The 21,079-nt window shown below is 47.4% G+C and overlaps 1 protein-coding gene across 2 annotated transcripts; it reads left to right on the forward strand.

Moving 5' to 3' along the window:
* Positions 1–11,307: 11,307 nt before the first annotated feature.
* Positions 11,308–15,663, forward strand: LOC144596102 (gamma-crystallin S-1-like). Of its 2 annotated transcripts, XM_078404270.1 has the most exons (4): positions 11,308–11,316; positions 11,407–11,649; positions 12,942–12,955; positions 15,408–15,663. In XM_078404270.1, exons 1-4 carry the CDS (start codon positions 11,308–11,310, stop codon positions 15,661–15,663), a joined length of 522 nt encoding a protein of 173 aa, XP_078260396.1. The 2 variants fall into 2 exon arrangements, with proteins under 2 accessions (XP_078260396.1, XP_078260395.1); XM_078404269.1 differs by lacking the exon at positions 12,942–12,955 and having other exon boundaries at positions 15,388–15,663.
* Positions 15,664–21,079: the final 5,416 nt, after the last annotated feature.

The following is a 21,079-nucleotide window of genomic DNA, read 5'->3' on the forward strand; positions in this document are numbered from 1 at the left end:
TGAGTTACTCCAGCATTGTGTGTCTACAACTGATAGATGCCAGCTTTATCTGTTGGCTGTGCTACTGACTGTAAGCCAGTTGCAAAACTCAAAACGGAATTTTTGTCTACTTTTTAGATGGAATCTGAGAAGAAGTTTCATCCTGGTCATGCTATAATCTGGAAAATGTTGCTTTTCATAGAGATATATTCAATTTCGATAAACATTCGATAGAGAAATGATCAATCCTAGGTTCCATCCCGACTACGGGTGCTGTCTGTACGGAGTTTGTACGTTCTCCCCGTGACCTGCGTGGGGTTTGTCCGAGATCTTCGGTTTCCGCACACACTCCAAAGACGTACAGGTTTGTAGGTTAATTGGCTTGGTATAATTGTGAATTGTATGATATTGCTATTGTACAGGATGCTTTTCTTTGCAGCCCAGTGGTATGAACATCGACTTCTCCAACTTTAGATAGTTCCTCTGTCCCTCTCTTCCCCTCCTCCTTCCCAGATCTCCCTCTATCTTCCTGTCTCCACCTATATCCTTCCTTTGTCCCGCCCCCCTGACATCAGTCTGAAGAAGGGTCTCGACCTGAAACGTCACCCATTCCTTCTCTCCTGAGATGCTGCCTGACCTGCTGAGTTACTCCAGCATTTTGTGAATAAATTGCTATTGTACAGGGATCACTGGTCATCGCGGGCTTGGTGGGCCGAAAGGGCCTGTTTCTCTCAACTAAACTAAGAAATGAAGGGAGAATGGGGCTGATGGGTTTGCTCTGAAGGAACCAGTCAAATCTCTAGGACTAACACACCATGTTAGAGTGGAATGGATGGAGTCTGGGAGTCTGGGAGGGTTCATGTCATGTTACGGGAGCACTATGGCGAAGATTGAGGTGGAAAAGTAGTTGGTTCAGTTCAGTTTAGTTTATTGTCACGTGTACCGAGGTACAGTGAAAAGCTTTTGTTGCGTGCTAACCAGTCAGCAGAAAGACAATACGTGATGAATGGAGTGCCGCAAGGCTCGCTGCTGGGGCCGCAACTATTTGCAATATATATTCACTGGATGAATTCAAAAGAGAGTTAGATAGAGCTCTAGGGGCTAGCGGAATCAAGGGATATGGGGAGAAGGCAGGCACGGGGTACTGATTGTGGACGATCAGCCATGATCACAATGAATGGCGGTGCTGGCTCGAAGGGCCAAATGGCCTCCTCCTGCACCTATTTTCCATGTTTCTATGCTATGATTACAACTGAGTCATCCACAGTGTAATAATTTCAGGGAGAGTGGCGTAGGGGACAAGGGGTGACTCGAATCACAGGCTGGGGTCAGATTGCCTGAGCAGGATTTAGATCAGAGTAGGCAGAGTGAAACAAGCTGGAGTGGAAGAAAATAGGAGGGGAGGTGCACTCATGAGCCTTTGGTGAAACAATTACATTGACGGTTAGTGGAAAGCCATTTACATCCAGGCCTGGCATTTCTAGTTATCCTTCAGCTTCCGGCTTTAAAGAGGCCAAGGTTAACTTCAATAAACTTATGAGACTCGAAATAAGAATGACTTTCAACCTTCCCTGGGCGATGTGTTTGCCCAGACACTTGCCCACCAGCCCATCTCCCTAAACTCACTACTGACTGGCTGAAGGTGAAATGTTGTGGGTATGCAATGTTTTGGACATCTACATTTCCCAGCCGATCCAGACTTTCTGAGCTTCCACTACTCTCTCCTGTCTTCCAATTGGATGCTCTGGCATTAAAAACTAAAAGTAAAGGCGATGAATGATTACTGCAAATAAAATCACCTTTGATATGACAGCTTTAGTTTAGTTTAGTTTAGAGATACAGCGCGGAAACAGGCCCTTTCGGCCCACCGGGTCCGCACCGACCAGCGATCCCCACACATTAACACTATCCTACACACACTAGGGACAATTTTTACATTTACCAAGCCAATTAACCTACAAACCTGTATGTCTTTGGAGTGTGGGAGGAAACTGAAAATCTTGGAGAAAACCCACGCAGGTCACGGGGAGAACGTACAAACTCCGTACAGACAGCACCCGTAGTCGGGATGGAACCCGGGTCTCCGGCGCTGCATTCGCTGTAAGGCAGCAACTCTACTGCTGCGCCACCGTGTCCACCCGATTAAGATTAAGCTCGTTACGACAATAATATTATCAAATGGATGTTGGTCATGCCATCATAACACACAGAATTTGGGGAGGGGAAGAGGCTCCAGATGGCTATGGCTTCATCTCAGTTATTTTGGGAGCAGGACAGGACAATGACTACTTGCCTTGCGTTAATATACAATACAATACAATACAATATATCTTTATTGTCATTGTACAGGGGTACAACGAGATTGGGAATGCGCCTCCCATACGATGCAATAAATTAATTAGCTAGTCAGTATTAATTTAAACAACCCAATGACACAAATTGGAACAACTTAAAACAGAATAAAGTGCAAGTAGATCTGTGCCGGTTCACTGTGCGATGTGACCATCCGGCTCAGCAGGACCGGTTCATAGCAGCTATGGCCCTGGGGATGAAGCTGTTCCTGAGTCTGGAGGTGCGGGCGTAGAAGGCCTTGTATCGTCTGCCCGATGGAAGGAGTTCGAACAGACTGTTGCAGGGGTGTGAAGAGGCTTTGTGGATGCTGGTGGCTTTTCTGAGGCATCGTGTGTTGTAGATGCCCTCCAAGGCTGGTAGCTGTGTTCCGATGGTCCTCTGAGCTCTATGGACTACCCGCTGAAGAGCTTTCCTCTCTGCCTCCGTGCAGCTGAGGTACCTTTATCGCAGTAAAATGGCTCAGGTATTTCACAGCGCCATGAACAAACGCAACTTGAAACATTTATGATGTGAACTGATGACTAGAAAGTTGATTCAAGGGGTAGAGCTATAAAACAACTGCATGGAGGAAAATACGTTAGAGGGACAGAGACGTTTAGGAAGGAAATTATTTTGTTTGGAACCTTGATAGCAGAAAGATTGATGACCAACTGTAAAATAGTTATAATTTTAAAATGGCAATAAAGGCAGATTTTAAGAAGTACAGCATGCATTGCCATGAGGCTGGGTGCATTAGATGTGGGGAGGGGTTGAAAATAAAGGTGAGGATTTTAAAAACTATGAATTGTTAAATAAGGAGCTAATTGAGTCAGATTGGGCAAGATTGGGTCAGATTGGTCACTGCCACAGGCAATGATGGTCCAATTCTATACTGCCATCGTAGAGTCCATCCTCACCTTCTCCATCATGGTCTGGTTTGGCTCAGCCACCAAGCACGACATCCGGAGGCTGCAACGGATCGTTCGCACAGCTGAGAAGGTTGTTGGCTGCAACATTCCCCCCCATTGACGAACTGTACACTGCAAGGGCCAAGAAGCGAGCGGGCAAGATCATCTCTGACCACTCTCACCCTGGCCACAAACTCTTTGAAGCACTTCCCTCTGGAAGGCGACTCCGGACTGTCAAAGCAGCCACAGCCAGACATAAAAACCAGCTTTTTTCCACTTTTTTCCATAATCAATAACCAAAAGTCTGTAGCCTCCTTTTGCTCTGGTATTTTATTTCATTCTTCACATGTTTAAATTATCATGTTTTATTCTTCATGTTTTAATGTTTTATGTTTTATTCTTAATTGTTGTCGTGTGTCGTGTTGTTACTTGTGAGCAAAGCACCAAGGCAAATTCCTTGTATGTGTACATACTTGGCTAATAAAATGTATTCAATTCAATTCAATTCAATTCAATTCTATTCAAGATGTTTGGTGAACAGATTATGATCTGTTCTGCGGTAGGCAGATGCTGATTAAACTACAAACACATTCTGGTAAACCTCTTCTGCAACCTTTCCAAATCCTCCACATCCTTCCTGTAAAGGGGCGACCCGAACTGCACACAAAACTCTAAATGCAGCCCAACCAAAGTTCTGGAAAGCTGCAACATGACTCTTACACACAATGTCACGGAACGTCCTGCAGGCACTGCAGGGGAATGACTCCATGGATCCTGTGGCATGGTTCGCAGAGCAGACTGCCCAGCTTGTCTGGCAAAATGCCTCATCGCCACAACTCACCAACAAGCACCAAGACCTGGCTTGGCTGGCGGTGAGGGGAGCCCTCCCAGTCAGATCCTTCCTGCACCGCCGGAACCTCACTACCAGCGCACGCTGCCTCCGGGACGGCTGCTATGGAGAGGAGACGGTTGCCCACCTCTTCACAGAGTGTGGATTTGCCAAGAGAGTCTGGAGAGGTTTGCAGGGGTCCCTGTCACGATTCATTCCGAGCAGCTCCGTCACAGAGGACTCTGTGATTAACGGACTGTTCCCAGGGACGCATTCAGAGACTGACATCGAGTGCTGCTGGAAGGTCATCAACTCGGTGAAAGACGCTCTTTGGTCTGCCCGAGCCTTGTTGGCCTCCCAGCGGAGCGAGCTGTCCGTCGGGGAACGTTGCTGACTGGCCCACAGCAGACTGCAGGAGTACGTGCTGAGGGACGCACTGAAGCTTGGTGCAGCCAACGCCAAGGCCCTGTGGGGGAGGACCACAGTCTAGGGTCCTTCTGCTGCTGGACATGGGGGGCAGGGTGTGGTGGAGAGAGACGCCCCTCCAAATAAGGGATACTGTGTAAATGTCTGTAAATTTGGAAGTGAATGCCTGTATCGAATGTGTAACCTCCGGAAATGTCGGATGCGTTTGTTAAAAAACAAGATGTTTTGTAAATATTTATTACTTGAATAAAGTATTTTTTGATATATTAAAAAAATTAAAAAATGTCCCAACCGTTTCATTATTAGAAGGGTACAGCATGGACACAGACCGTTTGGCCAACTGAGTCCATCGATCATCTGTTCCCACTGGCTTCATGTTTTCCCACTTTGCATCCAGAACCAGGGGCCACAGTCTAAGAATAAAGGGGAGGCCATTTAAAACTGAGGTGAGAAAAAAACATTTTTCACCCAGAGAGTTGTGAATTTGTGGAATTCTCCGCCACAGAAGGCAGCGGAGGCCAATTCACTGGATGGATTTAAAAGAGAGTTAGATAGAGCTCTAGGGGCTAATGGAATCAAGGGATATGGGGAGAAGGCAGGCACGGGTTACTGATTGTGGATGGTCAGCCAAGATCACAATGAATGGCGGTGCTGGCTCGAAGGGCCAAATGGCCTCAACTGCACCTATTTTCTATGTTGCTATGTGTCTATGTGTCTATGTTTCTATGTTTCTATGTTTCTATGTTTCTATGACACAATGGTTGTTTGTGGATTTGACATAAGTCATCATTGATCAACGTCTCTGTAATCTTCCATCTTTGTCTTTCCCCAGAGTAATCTTTAACCTTTTGTATCCTGTTATTTAGTATACTATTCTCCCCATTTGTACCATAAATGTCAGTCTCCCTGTAGAGAGAATTGATGGGATGGGTTTATTTTAAAAAGGCCATTCATTGCTGGGCAGAGTGACAAAGAGCGGCTGTAATCTCAAGGTTGCAACAGATAAGAACCCGGACAGAACACCATATCATATTTTGCTTGGGCAGTTTAAAACCCAATGGTATGAATATTGATTTCTCCAACTTCAAGTAACCCTTGCATCCCCCCTCTCTCTCCATCCCTCCCCCACCCAAGTCGTACCAGCTTCAAAGTCGTCTTGTTGAGTCTCATTGTCTGCAACTGGTTCTCACCTAGCCCACAATGGCCTGTTTCCTTTATCATCGTTTCCTTGTTGCATATCTTTCATCCATGTGTTCTATATCTCTCTATATCACCGTCTATATCTCTCATTTCCCTTTCCCCTGACTTTCAGTCTGAAGAGGGGCCTCGACCCGAAACGTCACCTATTCCTTCTCTCCAGAGATGCTGTCTGTCCCGCTGAGTTACTCCAGCATTTTGTGCCTATCTTCAGTTTAAACCAGCATCTGCATTTCCTTCCTACACTATGAATAATAATAATAATAATAATAATAATAATAATAATAATAATAATAATAATAATAATAATAATAATAATAATAATAATAATGATAATAATAATAATAATAATATTAATAATAATAATAATAATAATAATAATAATAATAATAATAATAATAATAATAATAATAATAATAATAATAATAATAATAATAATAAATCGCTTTATTTGTCCCACACCGGGGAAATTTACAGTGTTAGATTTTTAGATTTCGATTTAGAGATACAGTGCGGAAACAGGCCTTTCGGCCCACCGAGTCCGCACCGCCCAGCGATCCCCGCACATTAACACTATCCTACACACACTAGGGACAATCTTTACATTTACCCAGTCAATTAACCTACATACCTGTACGTCTTTGGAGTGTGGGAGGAAACCGAAGATCTCGGAGAAAACCCACGCAGGTCACAGGGAGAACGTACAAACTCCGTTACAACAGCAAAGTGGATAGCAAGAGAGCAAGAGACCAATCATTATAAATAAAAGATACATAAATTGTCATCAGTTTACCGTGTATTCCTTAACTGTTATTGTTGACTCGTCTGCTGGGTGCAGTGCTGGTTGTGCAGTCTCACAGCAGCGGGAAGGAAGGACCTCCTATATCTCTCCTTCACGCACTTGGGGTGAAGGAGTCTGTCACTGAAGGAGCTACTCAGTGCAGTGACAGTGTCCTGCATGGGATGGGAGTCGTTGTCCAGCAGCGATGTTACCTTTGCCATCATCCTCCTCTCTCCCACCACCTGCACTGAGTCGAGGGGGCAACCCAGGACAGAGCTGACCTTCCTGATCAGCTTGTCGAGTCTCTTCCCCTCCGCCGCTGAGATGCTGCTGCTCCAGCAGACCACTCCATAGAAAATGGCCGATGCCACCACCGTGTTGTGGAAGGTCCTTACGAGTGCCCCCTAACCTTTCTTCGTGTTTGGATGGCCCTATATAGATAAGGAAGCCAGCTTTTCAACTGTGTGTATCAGTTTTAATTACCCTCAATGTTTATTTTAACCAAGCCTGCTGTGCTGTGCTGTGAAAACTAGATCCATTGGCACGTCTATTTATTACATTCCTAACATAGAAACATAGAAACATAGAAAATAGGTGCAGGAGTAGGCCATTCGGCCCTTCCAGCCTGCACCGCCATTCAATATGATCATGGCTGATCATCCAACTCAGTATCCCGTACCTGCCTTCTCTCCATACCCCCTGATCCCTTTAGAATAGAATAGAATAGAATAGAATAGCTTTTTATTGTCATTCGTTTTACCGAACGAAATTAATTTGCCAGCAGTACAAAAAAACAAAGAACACAAGACACACAACCCCAACACAAACATCCATCACAGTGACTCCAAACACCCCCTCACTGTGATGGAGGCAAATAAACTTCCTCTCTCTTCCCCCCCACGCCCACGGACAGACAGCTCGACCCCTACCGAGGCGACCGACCCGCACAGCCCCCGCAAGGAGACGGAAGGCCCCGCGGCCGAGCCGCACCGGGCGATGGAAGGCCCCACGGCCGAGCCGCACCGGGCGATGGAAGGCCCAAGGCCGAGCCGCACCCCGAGGAAGAGACCTAAAAAAAGAAAGATTTCCCCCACCCCACCCCACCCCACACCTCCCCCCCCCACACCCCCCCCCCCCACACATACACAGCCAAAAACAAAACACCCCAACACCAACACACAAACAAAAAAGGACAAAGGACAAACAAACTGCCAGCGAGCCGCAGCCGTTAGGCGCCGCCACACGTGACTTGTCATTGAAAGTAGGCATGCAGGTGCAGCAGGCAGTGAAGAAAGCGAGTGGTATGTTGGCATTCATAGCGAGGGGATTTGAGTATAGGAGCAGGGAGGTTCTGCTGCAGTTGTACAGGGCATTGGTGAGACCACACCTGGAGTATTGTGTACAGTTTAGCCACAAGGGCCACATCTAACTCCCTCTTAAATATAGCCAATGAACTGGCCTCAACTACCTTCTGTGGCAGAGAATTCCACAGATTCACCACTCTCTGTGTGAAAAAAAATGTTCTCATCTCGGTCCTAAAAGACTTCCCCCTTATCCTTAAACTGTGACCCCTTGTTCTGGACTTCCCCAACATCGGGAACAATCTTCCTGCATCTAGCCTGTCCAACCCCTTAAGAATTTTGTAAGTTTCTATAAGGTCCCCCCTCAATCTTCTAAATTCCAGCGAGTACAAGCCGAGTCTATCCAATCTTTCTTCATATGAAAGTCCTGCCATCCCAGGAATCAATCTGGTGAACCTTCTCTGTACTCCCTCTATGGCAAGAATGTCTTTCCTCAGATTAGGTGACCTAAACTGTATGTAATACTCCAGGTGTGGTATCACCAATGCCCTGTACAACTGCAGCAGAACCTCCCTGCTCCTATACTCAAATCCCCTCGCTATGAATGCCAACATACCATTCGCTTTCTTCACTGCCTGCTGCACCTGCATGCCTACTTTCAATGACTGGTGTACCACGACACCCAGGTCTCGTTGCATCACCCCTTCTCCTAATCGGCCACCATTCAGATAATAGTCTGCTTTCCTGTCCTCTGTTCGCTTAGGGTGAAGGGAATCAAGGGATATGGGGAAAAAGCCGGAATTCGGGTCTGATTTTGGATGATCAGCCGTGATCATATTGAATGGCGGTGCAGGCTCAAAGGGCCGAATGGCCTCCTCCTGCACCTATTTTCTATGTTTCTCCTTAGTGAATACAGATACAAAGTACTCGTTTAGTGTCTCTCCTACTTCCTTTGACTCCAAGCACAAATTCCCACCTTCGTCTTTTAGCGATCCTATCTTCTCCCTGTGTTACCCTTGTGATTTTAATGTCAGTGATAAAAGCCCTGGAATTTCCTTTAGTTTGACTTGCCAAAGTCATTTCAGGGCACTTTCTGGCTCCTTAAATCACCTGTTTGAGTTCTTTCTTACTCGGTTTAAATTCTTCAGGGGGCCCGGTCTGATTTCATTTTTCTTAAACCGAACAAACACTTCCTTGTGTCAGAAGGAACTGCAGAAGCTAGATAGATAGACGCAAAATGCTGCAGTAACTCAATGGGCCAGGCAGCATCTCTGGAGAAAAGGAATAGGTGACGTTTTGGGTTGAGACTAGGGTTGTCCCGTATTAGCCAGGACATCCCGTATATTGGGCTAAATTGGTTTGTCCCGTACGGGACCGCCCTTGTCCTATATTAGGCCCAGGGGGCGCTGTAGGCCCGGACACTGTAGGCCCGGATACTGTAGGCCCGGACACTGTAGGCCCGGACACTGTAGGCCCGGACACTGTAGGCCCGGACACTGTAGGCCCGGACACTGTAGGCCCGGACACTGTAGGCCCAGACACTGTAGGCCCGGACACTGTAGGCCCGGACACTGTAGGCCCGGACACTGTAGGCCCGGACAGGCCCGGACACTGTAGGCCCGGACACTGTAGGCCAGGCCACTGTAGGCCCGGACACTGTAGGCCCGGCCACTGTAGGCCCGGACAGGCCCGGACACTGTAGGCCCGGACACTGTAGGCCCGGACACTGTAGGCCCGGCCACTGTAGGCCCGGACACTGTAGGCCCGGACACTGTAGGCCAGGCCACTGTAGGCCCGGACACTGTAGGCCCGGCCACTGTAGGCCCGGACACCGTAGGCCGAACACCATATGCCTGAACATCGTATGCCTGGACACTGTAGGCCTGGACAATGCAACTCCGGACAGGGGCGGTGACGTCACCTTTTCCCTTATTTGGGAGTGAGATAGTTGGCACCTGTAGTTGAGACCCTCCTTCAGATTGACATACGCTTCCTTATTCTTCTTGATAAAATTTACAACCTCTTTGGTCGTCCATGTTTCCCTTCCTTTGCCATCCTTAACCCTCGTCCTTACTGGATCATATGGCCTGAACTTTGATCAACTGCCATTTAATGGACTCCTACATGCCAGATGCCAACTTACCCAATAACGACTGCTCCCAACTTACTCTCCCTAGCTCATGCCTAATTATTTTGTCATCTGCTTTACACCAATGTAATACTTATCCCCAAGGACCAGACATATCCCTATTCAAATCAATCTTAAAGCTCACGGAGCTGTCATCACCATCAACAAAATGTTCTTCCACGGAAAAACCCATCACCTGGCCAGGCTTGTTCCCCGATACGTCCAGTGTGGTCCCTCCTCGAGTTGAACTATCCAGATGCTGTTTTAGGATCGTCGCGGAAAGTTCCAGATAGAACTTTCTCGGTGACAGCTGGCTTGTCGCCAGGTATCATAGCTTATTGCGGGCGCTGTCGCATGCTGTCCCCAGGTTTGCTAGGTTGTCGCAGATACATTTAGAAGCACGTAATATTAAATTAAGAAAAGACATTTGAAGATACCAGAAGATAGTTTTGTTTAACCAATTTATTTACCGTCAGGACATTTGACAGGTAGATTGGAGGCGACAGTTTGACGGTCAGGTAAGCGTGGGAATTTTGCGATGTTTCCGAAGACGGTGTAATCTCTTAGCCAGGTGCTAGTTTCACAAAACAAGTAACTTGTATCGACCTGACTCGGCATTGTCGTAGGGTAAAAGAACATTTTGGCGATCTCATATCATCATATCATCATATCATATATATACAGCCGGAAACAGGCCTTTTCGGCCCTCCAAGTCCGTGCCGCCCAGTAATCCCCGTACATTAACACTATCCTACACCCACTAGGGACAATTTTTACATTTATCCAGCCAATTAACCTACATACCTGTACGTCTTTGGAGTGTGGGAGGAAACCGAAGATCTCGGAGAAAACCCACGCAGGTCACGGGGAGAACGTACAAACTCCTTACAGTGCAGCACCCGTAGTCAGGATCGAACCTGAGTCTCCGGCGCTGCAATCGCTGTAAAGCAGCAACTCTACCGCTGCGCTACCGTGCCGCCCTTTGACAGTCGCCGGCAGTCGCCTTAAAGATTGTGTAACTGGGACAGGCCCTTGAGAGAGCTGACCGCAGGCGAGTTTGTTCCAACAACTGAAGTGGCCGGGCAGCAATGTTTGCACAATTTGCAATGGATCAGGTGTCTCTCAAGTGTTTTCTGTGCCTTTACTATTCTAGAATGGCTTTGTCGCTTTTTCCTGACTTTCGTCCCGAATCATTCAAACAACTGCAGTGTAGACAACAGCAACAAAATAATCAAAATGACACGAAAGCACATCGCTCGTTTACTGTGCGTACGAGAGTTTTCTTGAAATATCCCTAACCCATTTCAATTCACAGTTTATTTTGCTGACGTGCTGGGATTTGTTGAAATCGCAAAGACATTCTCTTTCACAGCATTGACTCAGATATATAAATACCAAGCATTGGGACTCGATTATCCAAACTGAAAATGGGAAAGGTAAGGCTCACCTTCAAAAAGATCATATGTTTTAGCAGCTCATTGGAAAAAGTAAAAACTCCATTGGTGCATTTTTATTTCTCCCCACAGATCATCTTCTACGAGGACAGGAACTTCCAGGGCCGGCACTATGAGTGCAGCACTGACTGTGCTGACATGTCTCCTTACTTCAGCCGCTGTAACTCCATCCGTGTGGACAGTGACTGGTGGGTGGCGTACGAGAAACCCAACTACATGGGGTACCAGTATGTCCTGAACAGGGGGGAGTATCCTGACTACCAGCGCTGGATGGGATTCAACAACAACATCAGGTCCTGTCGCAGTTACCCACAGGTCAGTCATCATTCCTGGTTTGCAGATTTCATCCAGATTGAGGAGTAGGAAATTGCAAATTGTTGATTAGTTTAGAGATACGGAAACAGGCCCTTCGGCCCACCGGGTCCGCGCCGACCAGCGATCCCCGCACATTAACACTATCCTACACACACTGGGGACAATTTTTACATTTACCCAGCCAATTAACCCACAAACCTGTACATCTTTGGAGTGTGGGAGGAAACCGAAGATCACAGAGAAAACCCACTCAGGTCACGGGGAGAACGTACAAACTCCGTACAGACAGCACCCGTAGTCGGGATGGAACCCGGGTCTCCAGCGCTGCATTCGCTGTAAGGCAACAACTCTGGGGGTAGGGTACTGACATGGATAGAAAATTGGTTGGCAGACAGAAAGTAAAGAGTGGGGATAAATGGGTCCCTTTCAGAATGGCAGGCAGTGACTAGTGGGGTACCGCAAGGCTCGGTGCTGGGACTGCATCTATTTACAATATACATTAATGACTTGGATGAAGGGATTAAAAGTACCATTAGCAAATTTGAAGATGATACAAAGTTGGGTGGTAGTGTGAACTGTGAGGAAGATGCTATGAGGTTGCAGGGTGACTTGGACAGGTTGTTTGAGTGGGCGGTTGCATGGCAGATGCTGTTTAATGTGGATAAGTGTGAGGTTATCCACTTTCGTGGTAAGAATAGGAAGGCAGATTATTATCTAAATGGTGTCAAGTTAGTAAAAGGGGACGTACAACGAGATCTGGGTGTCCTAGTGCAGCAGTCACTGAAAGGAAGCATGCAGGTACAGCAGGCAGTGAAGAAAGCCAATGGAATGTTGGCCTTCATAACAAGAGGCACGGTAGCGCAGCGGTAGAGTTGCTGCTTTACAGCGAATGCAGCGCCGGAGACTCAGGTTCGATCCTGACTACGGGTGCTGAACTGTAAGGAGTTTGTACTTTCTCCCCGTGACCTGCGTGGGTTTTCTCCGAGATCTTCGGTTTCCTCCCACACTCCAAAGACGTACAGGTATGTAGGTTAATTGGCTGGGTAAATGTAAAAATTGTCCCTAGTGGGTGTAGGATAGTGTTAATGTGCGGGGATCGCTGGGCGGCAAGGACTTGGTGGGCCGAAAAGGCCTGTTTCCGGCTGTATATATATGATATGATGATAAGAGGAGTTGAGCATAGGAGCAAAGAGGTCCTTCTGCAGTTGTACAGGGCCCTAGTGAGACCGCACCTGGAGTACTGTGTGCAGTTTTGGTCTCCAAATTTGAGGAAGGATATTCTTGCTATTGAGGGCGTGCAGCATAGGTTTATTAGGTTAATTCCCGGAATGGGGGGACTGTCATATGTTGAAATATTGGAGCGACTCGGCTTGTATACACTGGAATTTAGAAGGATGAGAGGGGATCTTATCGAAACGTATAAGATTATTAAGGGGTTGGACATGTTAGAGGCAGGAAACATGTTCCCAATGTTGGGGGAGTCCAGAACCAGGGCCCACAGTTTAAGAATAAGGGGTAGGCCATTTAGAACGGAGATGAGGAAAAACTTTTTCAGTCAGAGAGTTGTAAATCTGTGGAATTCACTGCCCCAGAAGGCAGTGGACGCCAATTCTCTGAATGCATTCAAGAGAGAGCTAGATGGAGCTCTTAAGGATAGCGGAGTCAGGGGGTATGGGGAGAAGGTAGGAACGGGGTACTGATTGAGAATGATCAGCCATGATCACAGTAAATGGTGGTGCTGGATCGAAGGGCCGAATGGCCTACTCCTCCACCTATTGCCTATCGTCTATTGTCTATTGTCTACCGCTGCACCAATTTGTTTTCGATGCATCTCACAAGCAAGCTCCACTCCTCTTTCCACGCGCAGTAAGAATGTGTTTGTGAAACATCTATGTAATCCTACATTTGTTATAATGGGTACACATAAATAACTTTATCCGTACAGTATCTATGCAGATTTATTCCAAGGGCGAGATATTAGACAATGGACAATAGACAAGAGGTGCAGGAGTAGGCCATTCGGCCCTTCGAGCCAGCAATGTGATCATGGCTGATCATCCACAATCAGTACCTCGTTCCTGCCCTCTCCCCATACCCCCTGACTCCAGTCCTGTCTGACGCTCCAGTCTTTCAACATATGCTTGAGGTGCAAGTTCAAGCATCATAATTGGACAAATTATTTCACGCTAAGTAATGTGAATGGTAAAATGATTATCACGAAGGATGTTTAAACTATTGAAAGATACCTCACCATTGAAACCATTAGTTTTAGGTGTTATAAAATTATATTGAAAATGATGGAAAACGTCTCTTAGACGCAACTAATATCGACAACCAAAATATCCAAAGTATTTGTGTCCCAGATGGAAGCAGTCTTGACTTTCCTGTTCCAAACCTTACTCTACTTTGTTGCAGTTTTGGTTGGCTCGGACATTCTTCATTTTATTCCTATTGTTTGGTTTTATTGTCAGTTTTATGGCACGGTTACTGAGAGGGTGTCATTGGTCGTGATTTCTCAACTATCAGAGTGGGACCCGTGGGGTCATCTTCGATCCTTATTCCCAACAAGATATAGTTGGATTTATTTGTCCATCTGGCTTTAATGAGGCAAAATTGTAGTTTAGTTTAGAGATATAGAGACGGGCCCTTTGGGCCACTGAGTCCGTGCCGACCGGCGATCCCCGCATATTAACAGTACTTTCCAGCAATCCCCGCATATTAGTAACATAGAAACATAGAAAATAGCTGCAGGAGGAGGCCATTTGGCCCTTCGAGCCAGCACCGCCATTCAATGTGATCATGGCTGATCATCCCCAATTAGTAACCTGCGCCTGCCTTCTCCCCATATCCCTTGATCCCACTAGCCCCTACAGCTCTGTCTAACTATTAACAGTATCCTACACACACTGGGGACAATTTACATTTATACCGAGCCATTCTTGTTCATCTTTGGAGTGTGGGAGGAAACCAAAGATCTCGGAGAAGATCATCTCCTAGACCTTGAGGTTCAAGACCAATCCCCAAAAAAGATTAGAGGTGCTGGCACGATACATCCTAAACATCAAAAATATAATGGTCCTCACGGTCCCTAAGGTTTACCAGCCCTCCAAACAGAAATGGATACTGGCTGATAGTCAGTCGATAATCAATTGCTACACTAGAGTTACAATAGACAATAAACAATAGGTGCAGGAGGAGGCCATTCGGCCCTTCGAGCCATCAACGCCATTTAATGTGATCATGGCTGATCATTCTCAATCAGTACCCCATTCCTGCCTTCTCCCCATACCCCCTGACTCCACTATCCTTAAGAGCTCTTTCTAGCTCTCTCTTGAATGCATTCAGAGAATTGACCTCCACTGCCTTCTGAGGCAGAGAATTCCACAGATTCACAACTCTCTGACTGAAAACGTTTTTCCTCATCTCCATTCTACATGGCCTACCCCTTATTCTTAAACTGTGGCCCCTTGTTCTGGACTCCCCCATGGGAACATGTTTCCTGCCTCTAACGTGTCCAACCCCTTAATAATCTTATACGTTTCGATAAGATCCCCTCTCATCCTTCTAAATTCCAGTGTATACAAGCCAAGTCGCCTATACAATCCAGTTAACTGGATTGTGGCTGGTTGTAAAATACTATCTACACCCACCTGCAAACTTCAATCCCACTGGGAGGTTGCCTTTCAGAGACTGAATGTTGGGTGCATCAAGGCAATCACCATCTTCTTCCCATTGCAGTACCGAGGGAGCAACTACAGGATGAAGATTTACGAGAGGCCTGACTTTGGAGGACAGATGATGGAATTCATGGACGACTGTCCCTCTGTCTACGATCGTTTCCGTAACCGTGACATCCACTCCTGCCAAGTGATGGATGGTTACTGGATCTTCTATGAACAGCCCAACTACAGAGGCCGACAGTACTTCATGAGACCCGGGGAGTACAGGAAATACAATGACTGGGGGGGTTACAACTCCACCATCGGGTCTTTCAGGCACATGAGGGACTTCTAGATTTCCGCTATTTTTCATTATCTCTTGTGAAATATTGTTGGGAATAATAAAATATTCTCTTCTTTATGAGCCACTTTTATGTTTATTTGTTTATTCTTTTGACAATTCACAATTGAATTCTAAATTCACAATCATACTTTATTAGCCAAGTATGTTTTGCAACATAAGAGGAATTTCATTTGGCTTACAGTCCTAACAATAAAAAGCAAAAGGACACACAAAATACATTTTAACATGAACATGTTATTGGGGGGGATCTCAGCTCCCCCACGCCGGGCGATCTACCCCGGGTCGGGGCTAGTCGAACTTCGTGCGGCTTTTGGAGCTTCCCGACATCGGTCTCAACCCGAGACTGTGAGCTCCTCGATGTTAAAGTCCGCATGCCGCGTTGGAGCGTCGATCCCAGGCAAGGAATCGCCCGCTCCAATGGTAAGTCCACGCCCCGCGGTGGGGCTCAAAGTCAGTCCCGGGCAAGGCCTCCAGCCCACGATGTTAGGCCGCAGAGCGACCGGAGATACGATCCAGGAAACAATCGCATCTCCGGCAAGGTAAGGGATTGAAAAAAAGTTTGCCCCAACCCCCTCCCCCACCCCCCACACAAAACAAACCAGAGAACATTAACACATAATTTTAAACCTCACCAAAAATAACAAAAAAAAGATGAAAAGGACAGACAGACTGTAGGTGAGGCTGCCATCGCGCTGCCCCCCGGTGGCTCAATATTGTAGATGCTAATGGTATGTAAGAGGGTCATCCATTTTGCCTCATTAAAGCCATTGAGACAGATGGACAAATAAATCCAACTACATCTTGTTGGAAATAAAGATCAAAGATAAGGCATATGAGATATGAAAGAAAACACTTTTTTCACAAGGATATGTGCAACAATCAAATTAGAACCACCTTAATCTGCTCCAGGAAGTCATACTTCTGAAGAAGGGTCTCGACCCAAAACGTCACCCATTCCATCTCTCCTGAGATGCTGCCTGACCAGCTGAGTTACTCCAGCATTTTGTGAAATAAATACCTTTGATTTGTACCAGCATCTGCAGTTATTTTCTTACACTTCTTATACTTCCAAATCTAATCAATTTCAGTGGAATGTACAGTGGATTATGTCAAGTCCTTCCCCTATGCTTTGCCCCTTCTCATCCAAGGACTGGACGTCAGCACTATGGTCACGAGGCCTTACCTCTGTGCCATGATGAAAGAACTGTCATTCCCAATTCTGCAAACCATAAATTGCTGGAGAAATATTTAGACAGGCACGTGGATAGGACAGGTTTGGAGGGATATGGGCCAAATGCAGGCAGGTGGGACTAATGTAGATGGGACAAGTTGTGGGCAAGTTGGGCCGAAGGGCCAGTTTCCACGCTGTAAGACTCTATGGCTCTGTAAATGGTCAAGCAGCACCTGCTGGGAGAGTAAATTAACATTCAACGTTTAGTGTTGAGGTGCTGCATCGGGACTGAGAATGGGGACGGAAGATAGCAAGAATGAAGGGGATCGGCTAAGAATGAGACCGGGACCAGTAGATGATAGACGGACTGAGAAGGGTTGAAAGATGCTGGGGAGATGGAGCCAGATGGGGGAAGGGAAGGGGTGGAGTAGGGGAACAAAGGCAGATGGGTGACAGATGGAAGCTGACAAGGAAAACAAATGGCAGATGGAGCCAAGTGGGTCTTCACATCAGGAGACTTCCCATCCTCAGCCACCATCCTTCTCCATTATATTGACAACTGCATCAGGGCTGCTATCTGCACCCATGTTCCAAATGTTCCCAATGTTCCCAATGTTGGGCGAGTCCAGAACCAGGGGCCACAGTCTTAGAATAAAGGGGAGGCCATTTAAAACTGAGGTGAGAAGGAACTTTTTCATCCAGAGATTTGTGAATTTGTGGAATTCTCTGCCACCGATGGCAGTGGGGGCCAATTCACTGGATGGATTTAAGAGAGAGTTAGAGCTCTCGGGACTAGTGGAATCAAGGGATATGGGGAGAAGGCAGGCACGCGCTACTGATTGTGGATGATCAGCCATGATCACAATGAATGGCGGTGCAGGCTTGAAGGGCTGAATGGCCTCCTCCTGCACCTATTTTCTATGTTTCTATGTTTCAGCGATTTCATCAACTATACCAGAAACTTCCAGCCTCCCCTCAAATTCACTTGGACATTCTCTGACACTTTTTAGTTTAGTTTAGTGATACAGTGCGGAAACAGGCCCTTCGGCCCACCGGGTCCGCGCCGACCAGCGATCCCCGCACATTAACACGATCCTACTCCCATTAGGGACATTGTTTACATTTACCGAGCCAATTAACCTACAAACCTGCACGTCTTTGGAGTGTGGGAGGATACTGAAGATCTCGGAGAAAACCCACGCAGGTCACGGGGAGAACGTACAAACTCCGTACAGACAGGACCCGTAGTCGGGATCGAACCTGAGTCTCCGTCGCTGCATTTGCTGTGAGGCAGCATATCTGTCGCTGCACCACCGTGACATTTCTCGATCTCGATTTAAAGCAGAGATAGATCGATTCCTGATTAGTATGGGTGTCAAGGGTTATGGGGAGAAGGCAGGAGAAAGGGGTTAGGAGGGAGAGATAGATCAGCCATGATTGAATGGCAGAGTAGACTTAATGGGCCGAATGGCCTAATTCTACTCCTATCACTTGTGATTTCTCTGTCTCCATCACAGGACGCAGATTGTTGACTGGCATCTACTATTGACCCACAGTAATATGGACGACATGTTCTCCCACCCTGACTCTTGCAAGGTTGCAATCACCCAACATTAACTTCTCCGTCTGCACTCCATCCACCGGGTGGCGCCGTACATGGCAGCCCCACCAACAGCCTGTCTCGTCCCTTTCTTCTTTTGTTGTTTTTAGACTGTGTTATTTTTATGTTTTAGTGTAAATTTTGTTTTGTATTATGTGGGGGGTGGGGGGGTGTTGGTTGAAACTTTCTCCGTATCGTATCTCCGTCTGCACTGCGGTAAACATCGTGGAGCTGGCGGTCCCTTTGTTAGGGATCGTCTTCGGGAGCTCCAACCGCAGGAGCTTCGACCGCCCCGATCGCGGGAGGCCCGATCGCCCCGTTGCAGGAGCTTCGATCGCCAACTGCAGGAGCTTCGATCGCCCCGACTGCGGATGGTTCGATCGCCCCGTTGCAGGAGCTTCAATCGCCAACTGCGGGAGCTTCGATTGCCCCCGACTGCGGATGGTTCGATCGCCCCGACCGCGGGAGAAAAGGTGGAAGAAGGTAAAAGTTATTTGCCTTCCATCACAGTGGGGAATGTGAGGTCGCTGAAAATCAAGATGGCCATGCTGCCTGCGCTCGCTGAAAAACAAGATGGCCGTGCTGCCTGCGCTGGTGGGGGCTCTTTTTCATAATCACAATCATACTTTATTAGCCAAGTGTGTTTTGCAACATACGAGGAATTTCATTTGCCGTACAGTCAAAACAATAAAAAGCAGCAGGACACACAAAATACATTTAACATGAACATCCACCACAGTGACTCCTCCACATTCCTCACTGTGATGGAAGGTTAAAAAAAGTTCAATCTCTCCCTTCTTTGTCCTCCAGCGGTCGGGGGCCTCTAACCTTCCGTTGACGGGATGATCTTGACTCCCGTAGCCGTCGGTGGGCCTTCCTTAACCTCCTGCATCGGGGGGGGGGAGGAATCTCAGCTCCTTAGCACTGGGCGATCTACCCCGGGTCGGGGCCCGTCGAACCTCGTGTGGTTTGGAGCTTCCCGACATCGGTCTCAACCCGAGACTGCCAGCTCCTTGATGTTAAAGTCCGCAGGCCGCGGTTGGAGAGTCGATCCCAGGCAAGGGATCACCCGCTCAGATGGTAAGTCCACGTGCCGCGGTCAGTCCCAGGCAAGGCCACCAGTTCCACAATGTTAGGCCGCAGAGCGACCGGAGATACGATCCGGAAAACAATCGCATCTCCGGCAAGGTAAGAGATTGAAAAAAAGTCTCCCCCGACCCCCTCCCCAACCCCCACATAAAACAAACAAGAGAACATTTACACAAACTTTTAAAACTTTACCAAAAATACCAAAAAGTGTTCAAAAAGGACAGACAGACTGTAGGTGAGGGACTGCCATTGTGGCGTCCCCGGTGGATCTCCTTTTTAAATCTCTTACCTCAACGGAGATGTGATTTTTTTCGTAAGGTATCTCCATCCGCACTGCAGCCTAACATCGAGGAGCTGGCAGCTTCTGCTGGAGTCCGACTTCGGGAGCTCCAACCACGGGATCCTGCGGACTTAACATCGTGGAGTTCACCGTCTCTGGTTAGAGACCGACATTGGGAGCTCCAAGCCACGGGGGCTTTGAACGCCCCAACGCGGGGGCTTCCACCGCCCGGACACGGGGGTTTTGATCGCCCTGAGCTTCGATTGCCCCGATTGCGGATGATTCGACTGTCCCGACCGCAGGAGAATAAAGAGGAAGAAGTTTAGACTTTATTGCCTTCCATCACAGTGAGGAATGTGGGGAATCTGCTGTGGTGGATGTTTATGTTAACGTTTATGTAGTTGTGTGTCTTGTTGATTTTTTTTTAGTATGGTAATTTGAATATCACTGTATCTTAATTGGTACACGTGACAATAAACAGACCTTTGAAACCTTTGAACCCTTTGAAATAGGAAATGGGGCGCAGCGGTAGAGTTGCTGCCTTACAGCGCTTACAGCGCCAGAAACCCAGGTTCCATCCTGACTACGGGTGCTGTCTGTACGGAGTTTGTACGTTCTCCCCGTGACTGCGTGGGTTTTCTCCAAGATCTTCGGTTTCCTCCCACACTCCAAACCTTACAGGTTTGTAGGTTAATTGGCTTGGAGTAAGTGTTACGGTGTAGCAACCAGAGAGATTGGTTCTGGGAGTCGAACCCTCAGATTGGACAGCAAGGTCACGTGTGGGTGCGACCGTAGGGATTGGTCCAGGGAGTTGAGCCCGCTGATTGGACAGCGACGTCACGTGTGGTTTTGGCGCCCAAAACCAGTCAGTTAGGAGAGTTCTTCGAAGTGAACAGTTAGAGTTAATGGTTGTCTGTAATCTCGTTCGTTATACTTTGTAATCGAATGTTGCTGTCGCAATAAACTTCTTTAACAAAGAACGAGCCTCCAGACTCGCCATATTGGTGACCCCGACGTGATCCAGCCGATCACCTACCATGGGTGAACAAGACGACTCGTCTTCGGTTCCTACGCCCGGCACACCGCAGCTAAACGCGGTCAGCGTTCACCTCCCGTCGTTTTGGGCACACCAACCACAATCTTGGTTTGTCCATGCCGAAGCTCAGTTTCACCTAAGAAACATCTCAACGGACGAGACAAAGTACTATTACCTCGTCAGTGCTCTACCGCCGGAGACGACCGCACGGGTAATGCGGTTCATCACCTC

This window comes from Rhinoraja longicauda, chromosome 8 (assembly GCF_053455715.1).
Source record: "Rhinoraja longicauda isolate Sanriku21f chromosome 8, sRhiLon1.1, whole genome shotgun sequence".
In the NCBI taxonomy this organism is placed as follows: Eukaryota; Metazoa; Chordata; class Chondrichthyes; order Rajiformes; family Arhynchobatidae; genus Rhinoraja; species Rhinoraja longicauda.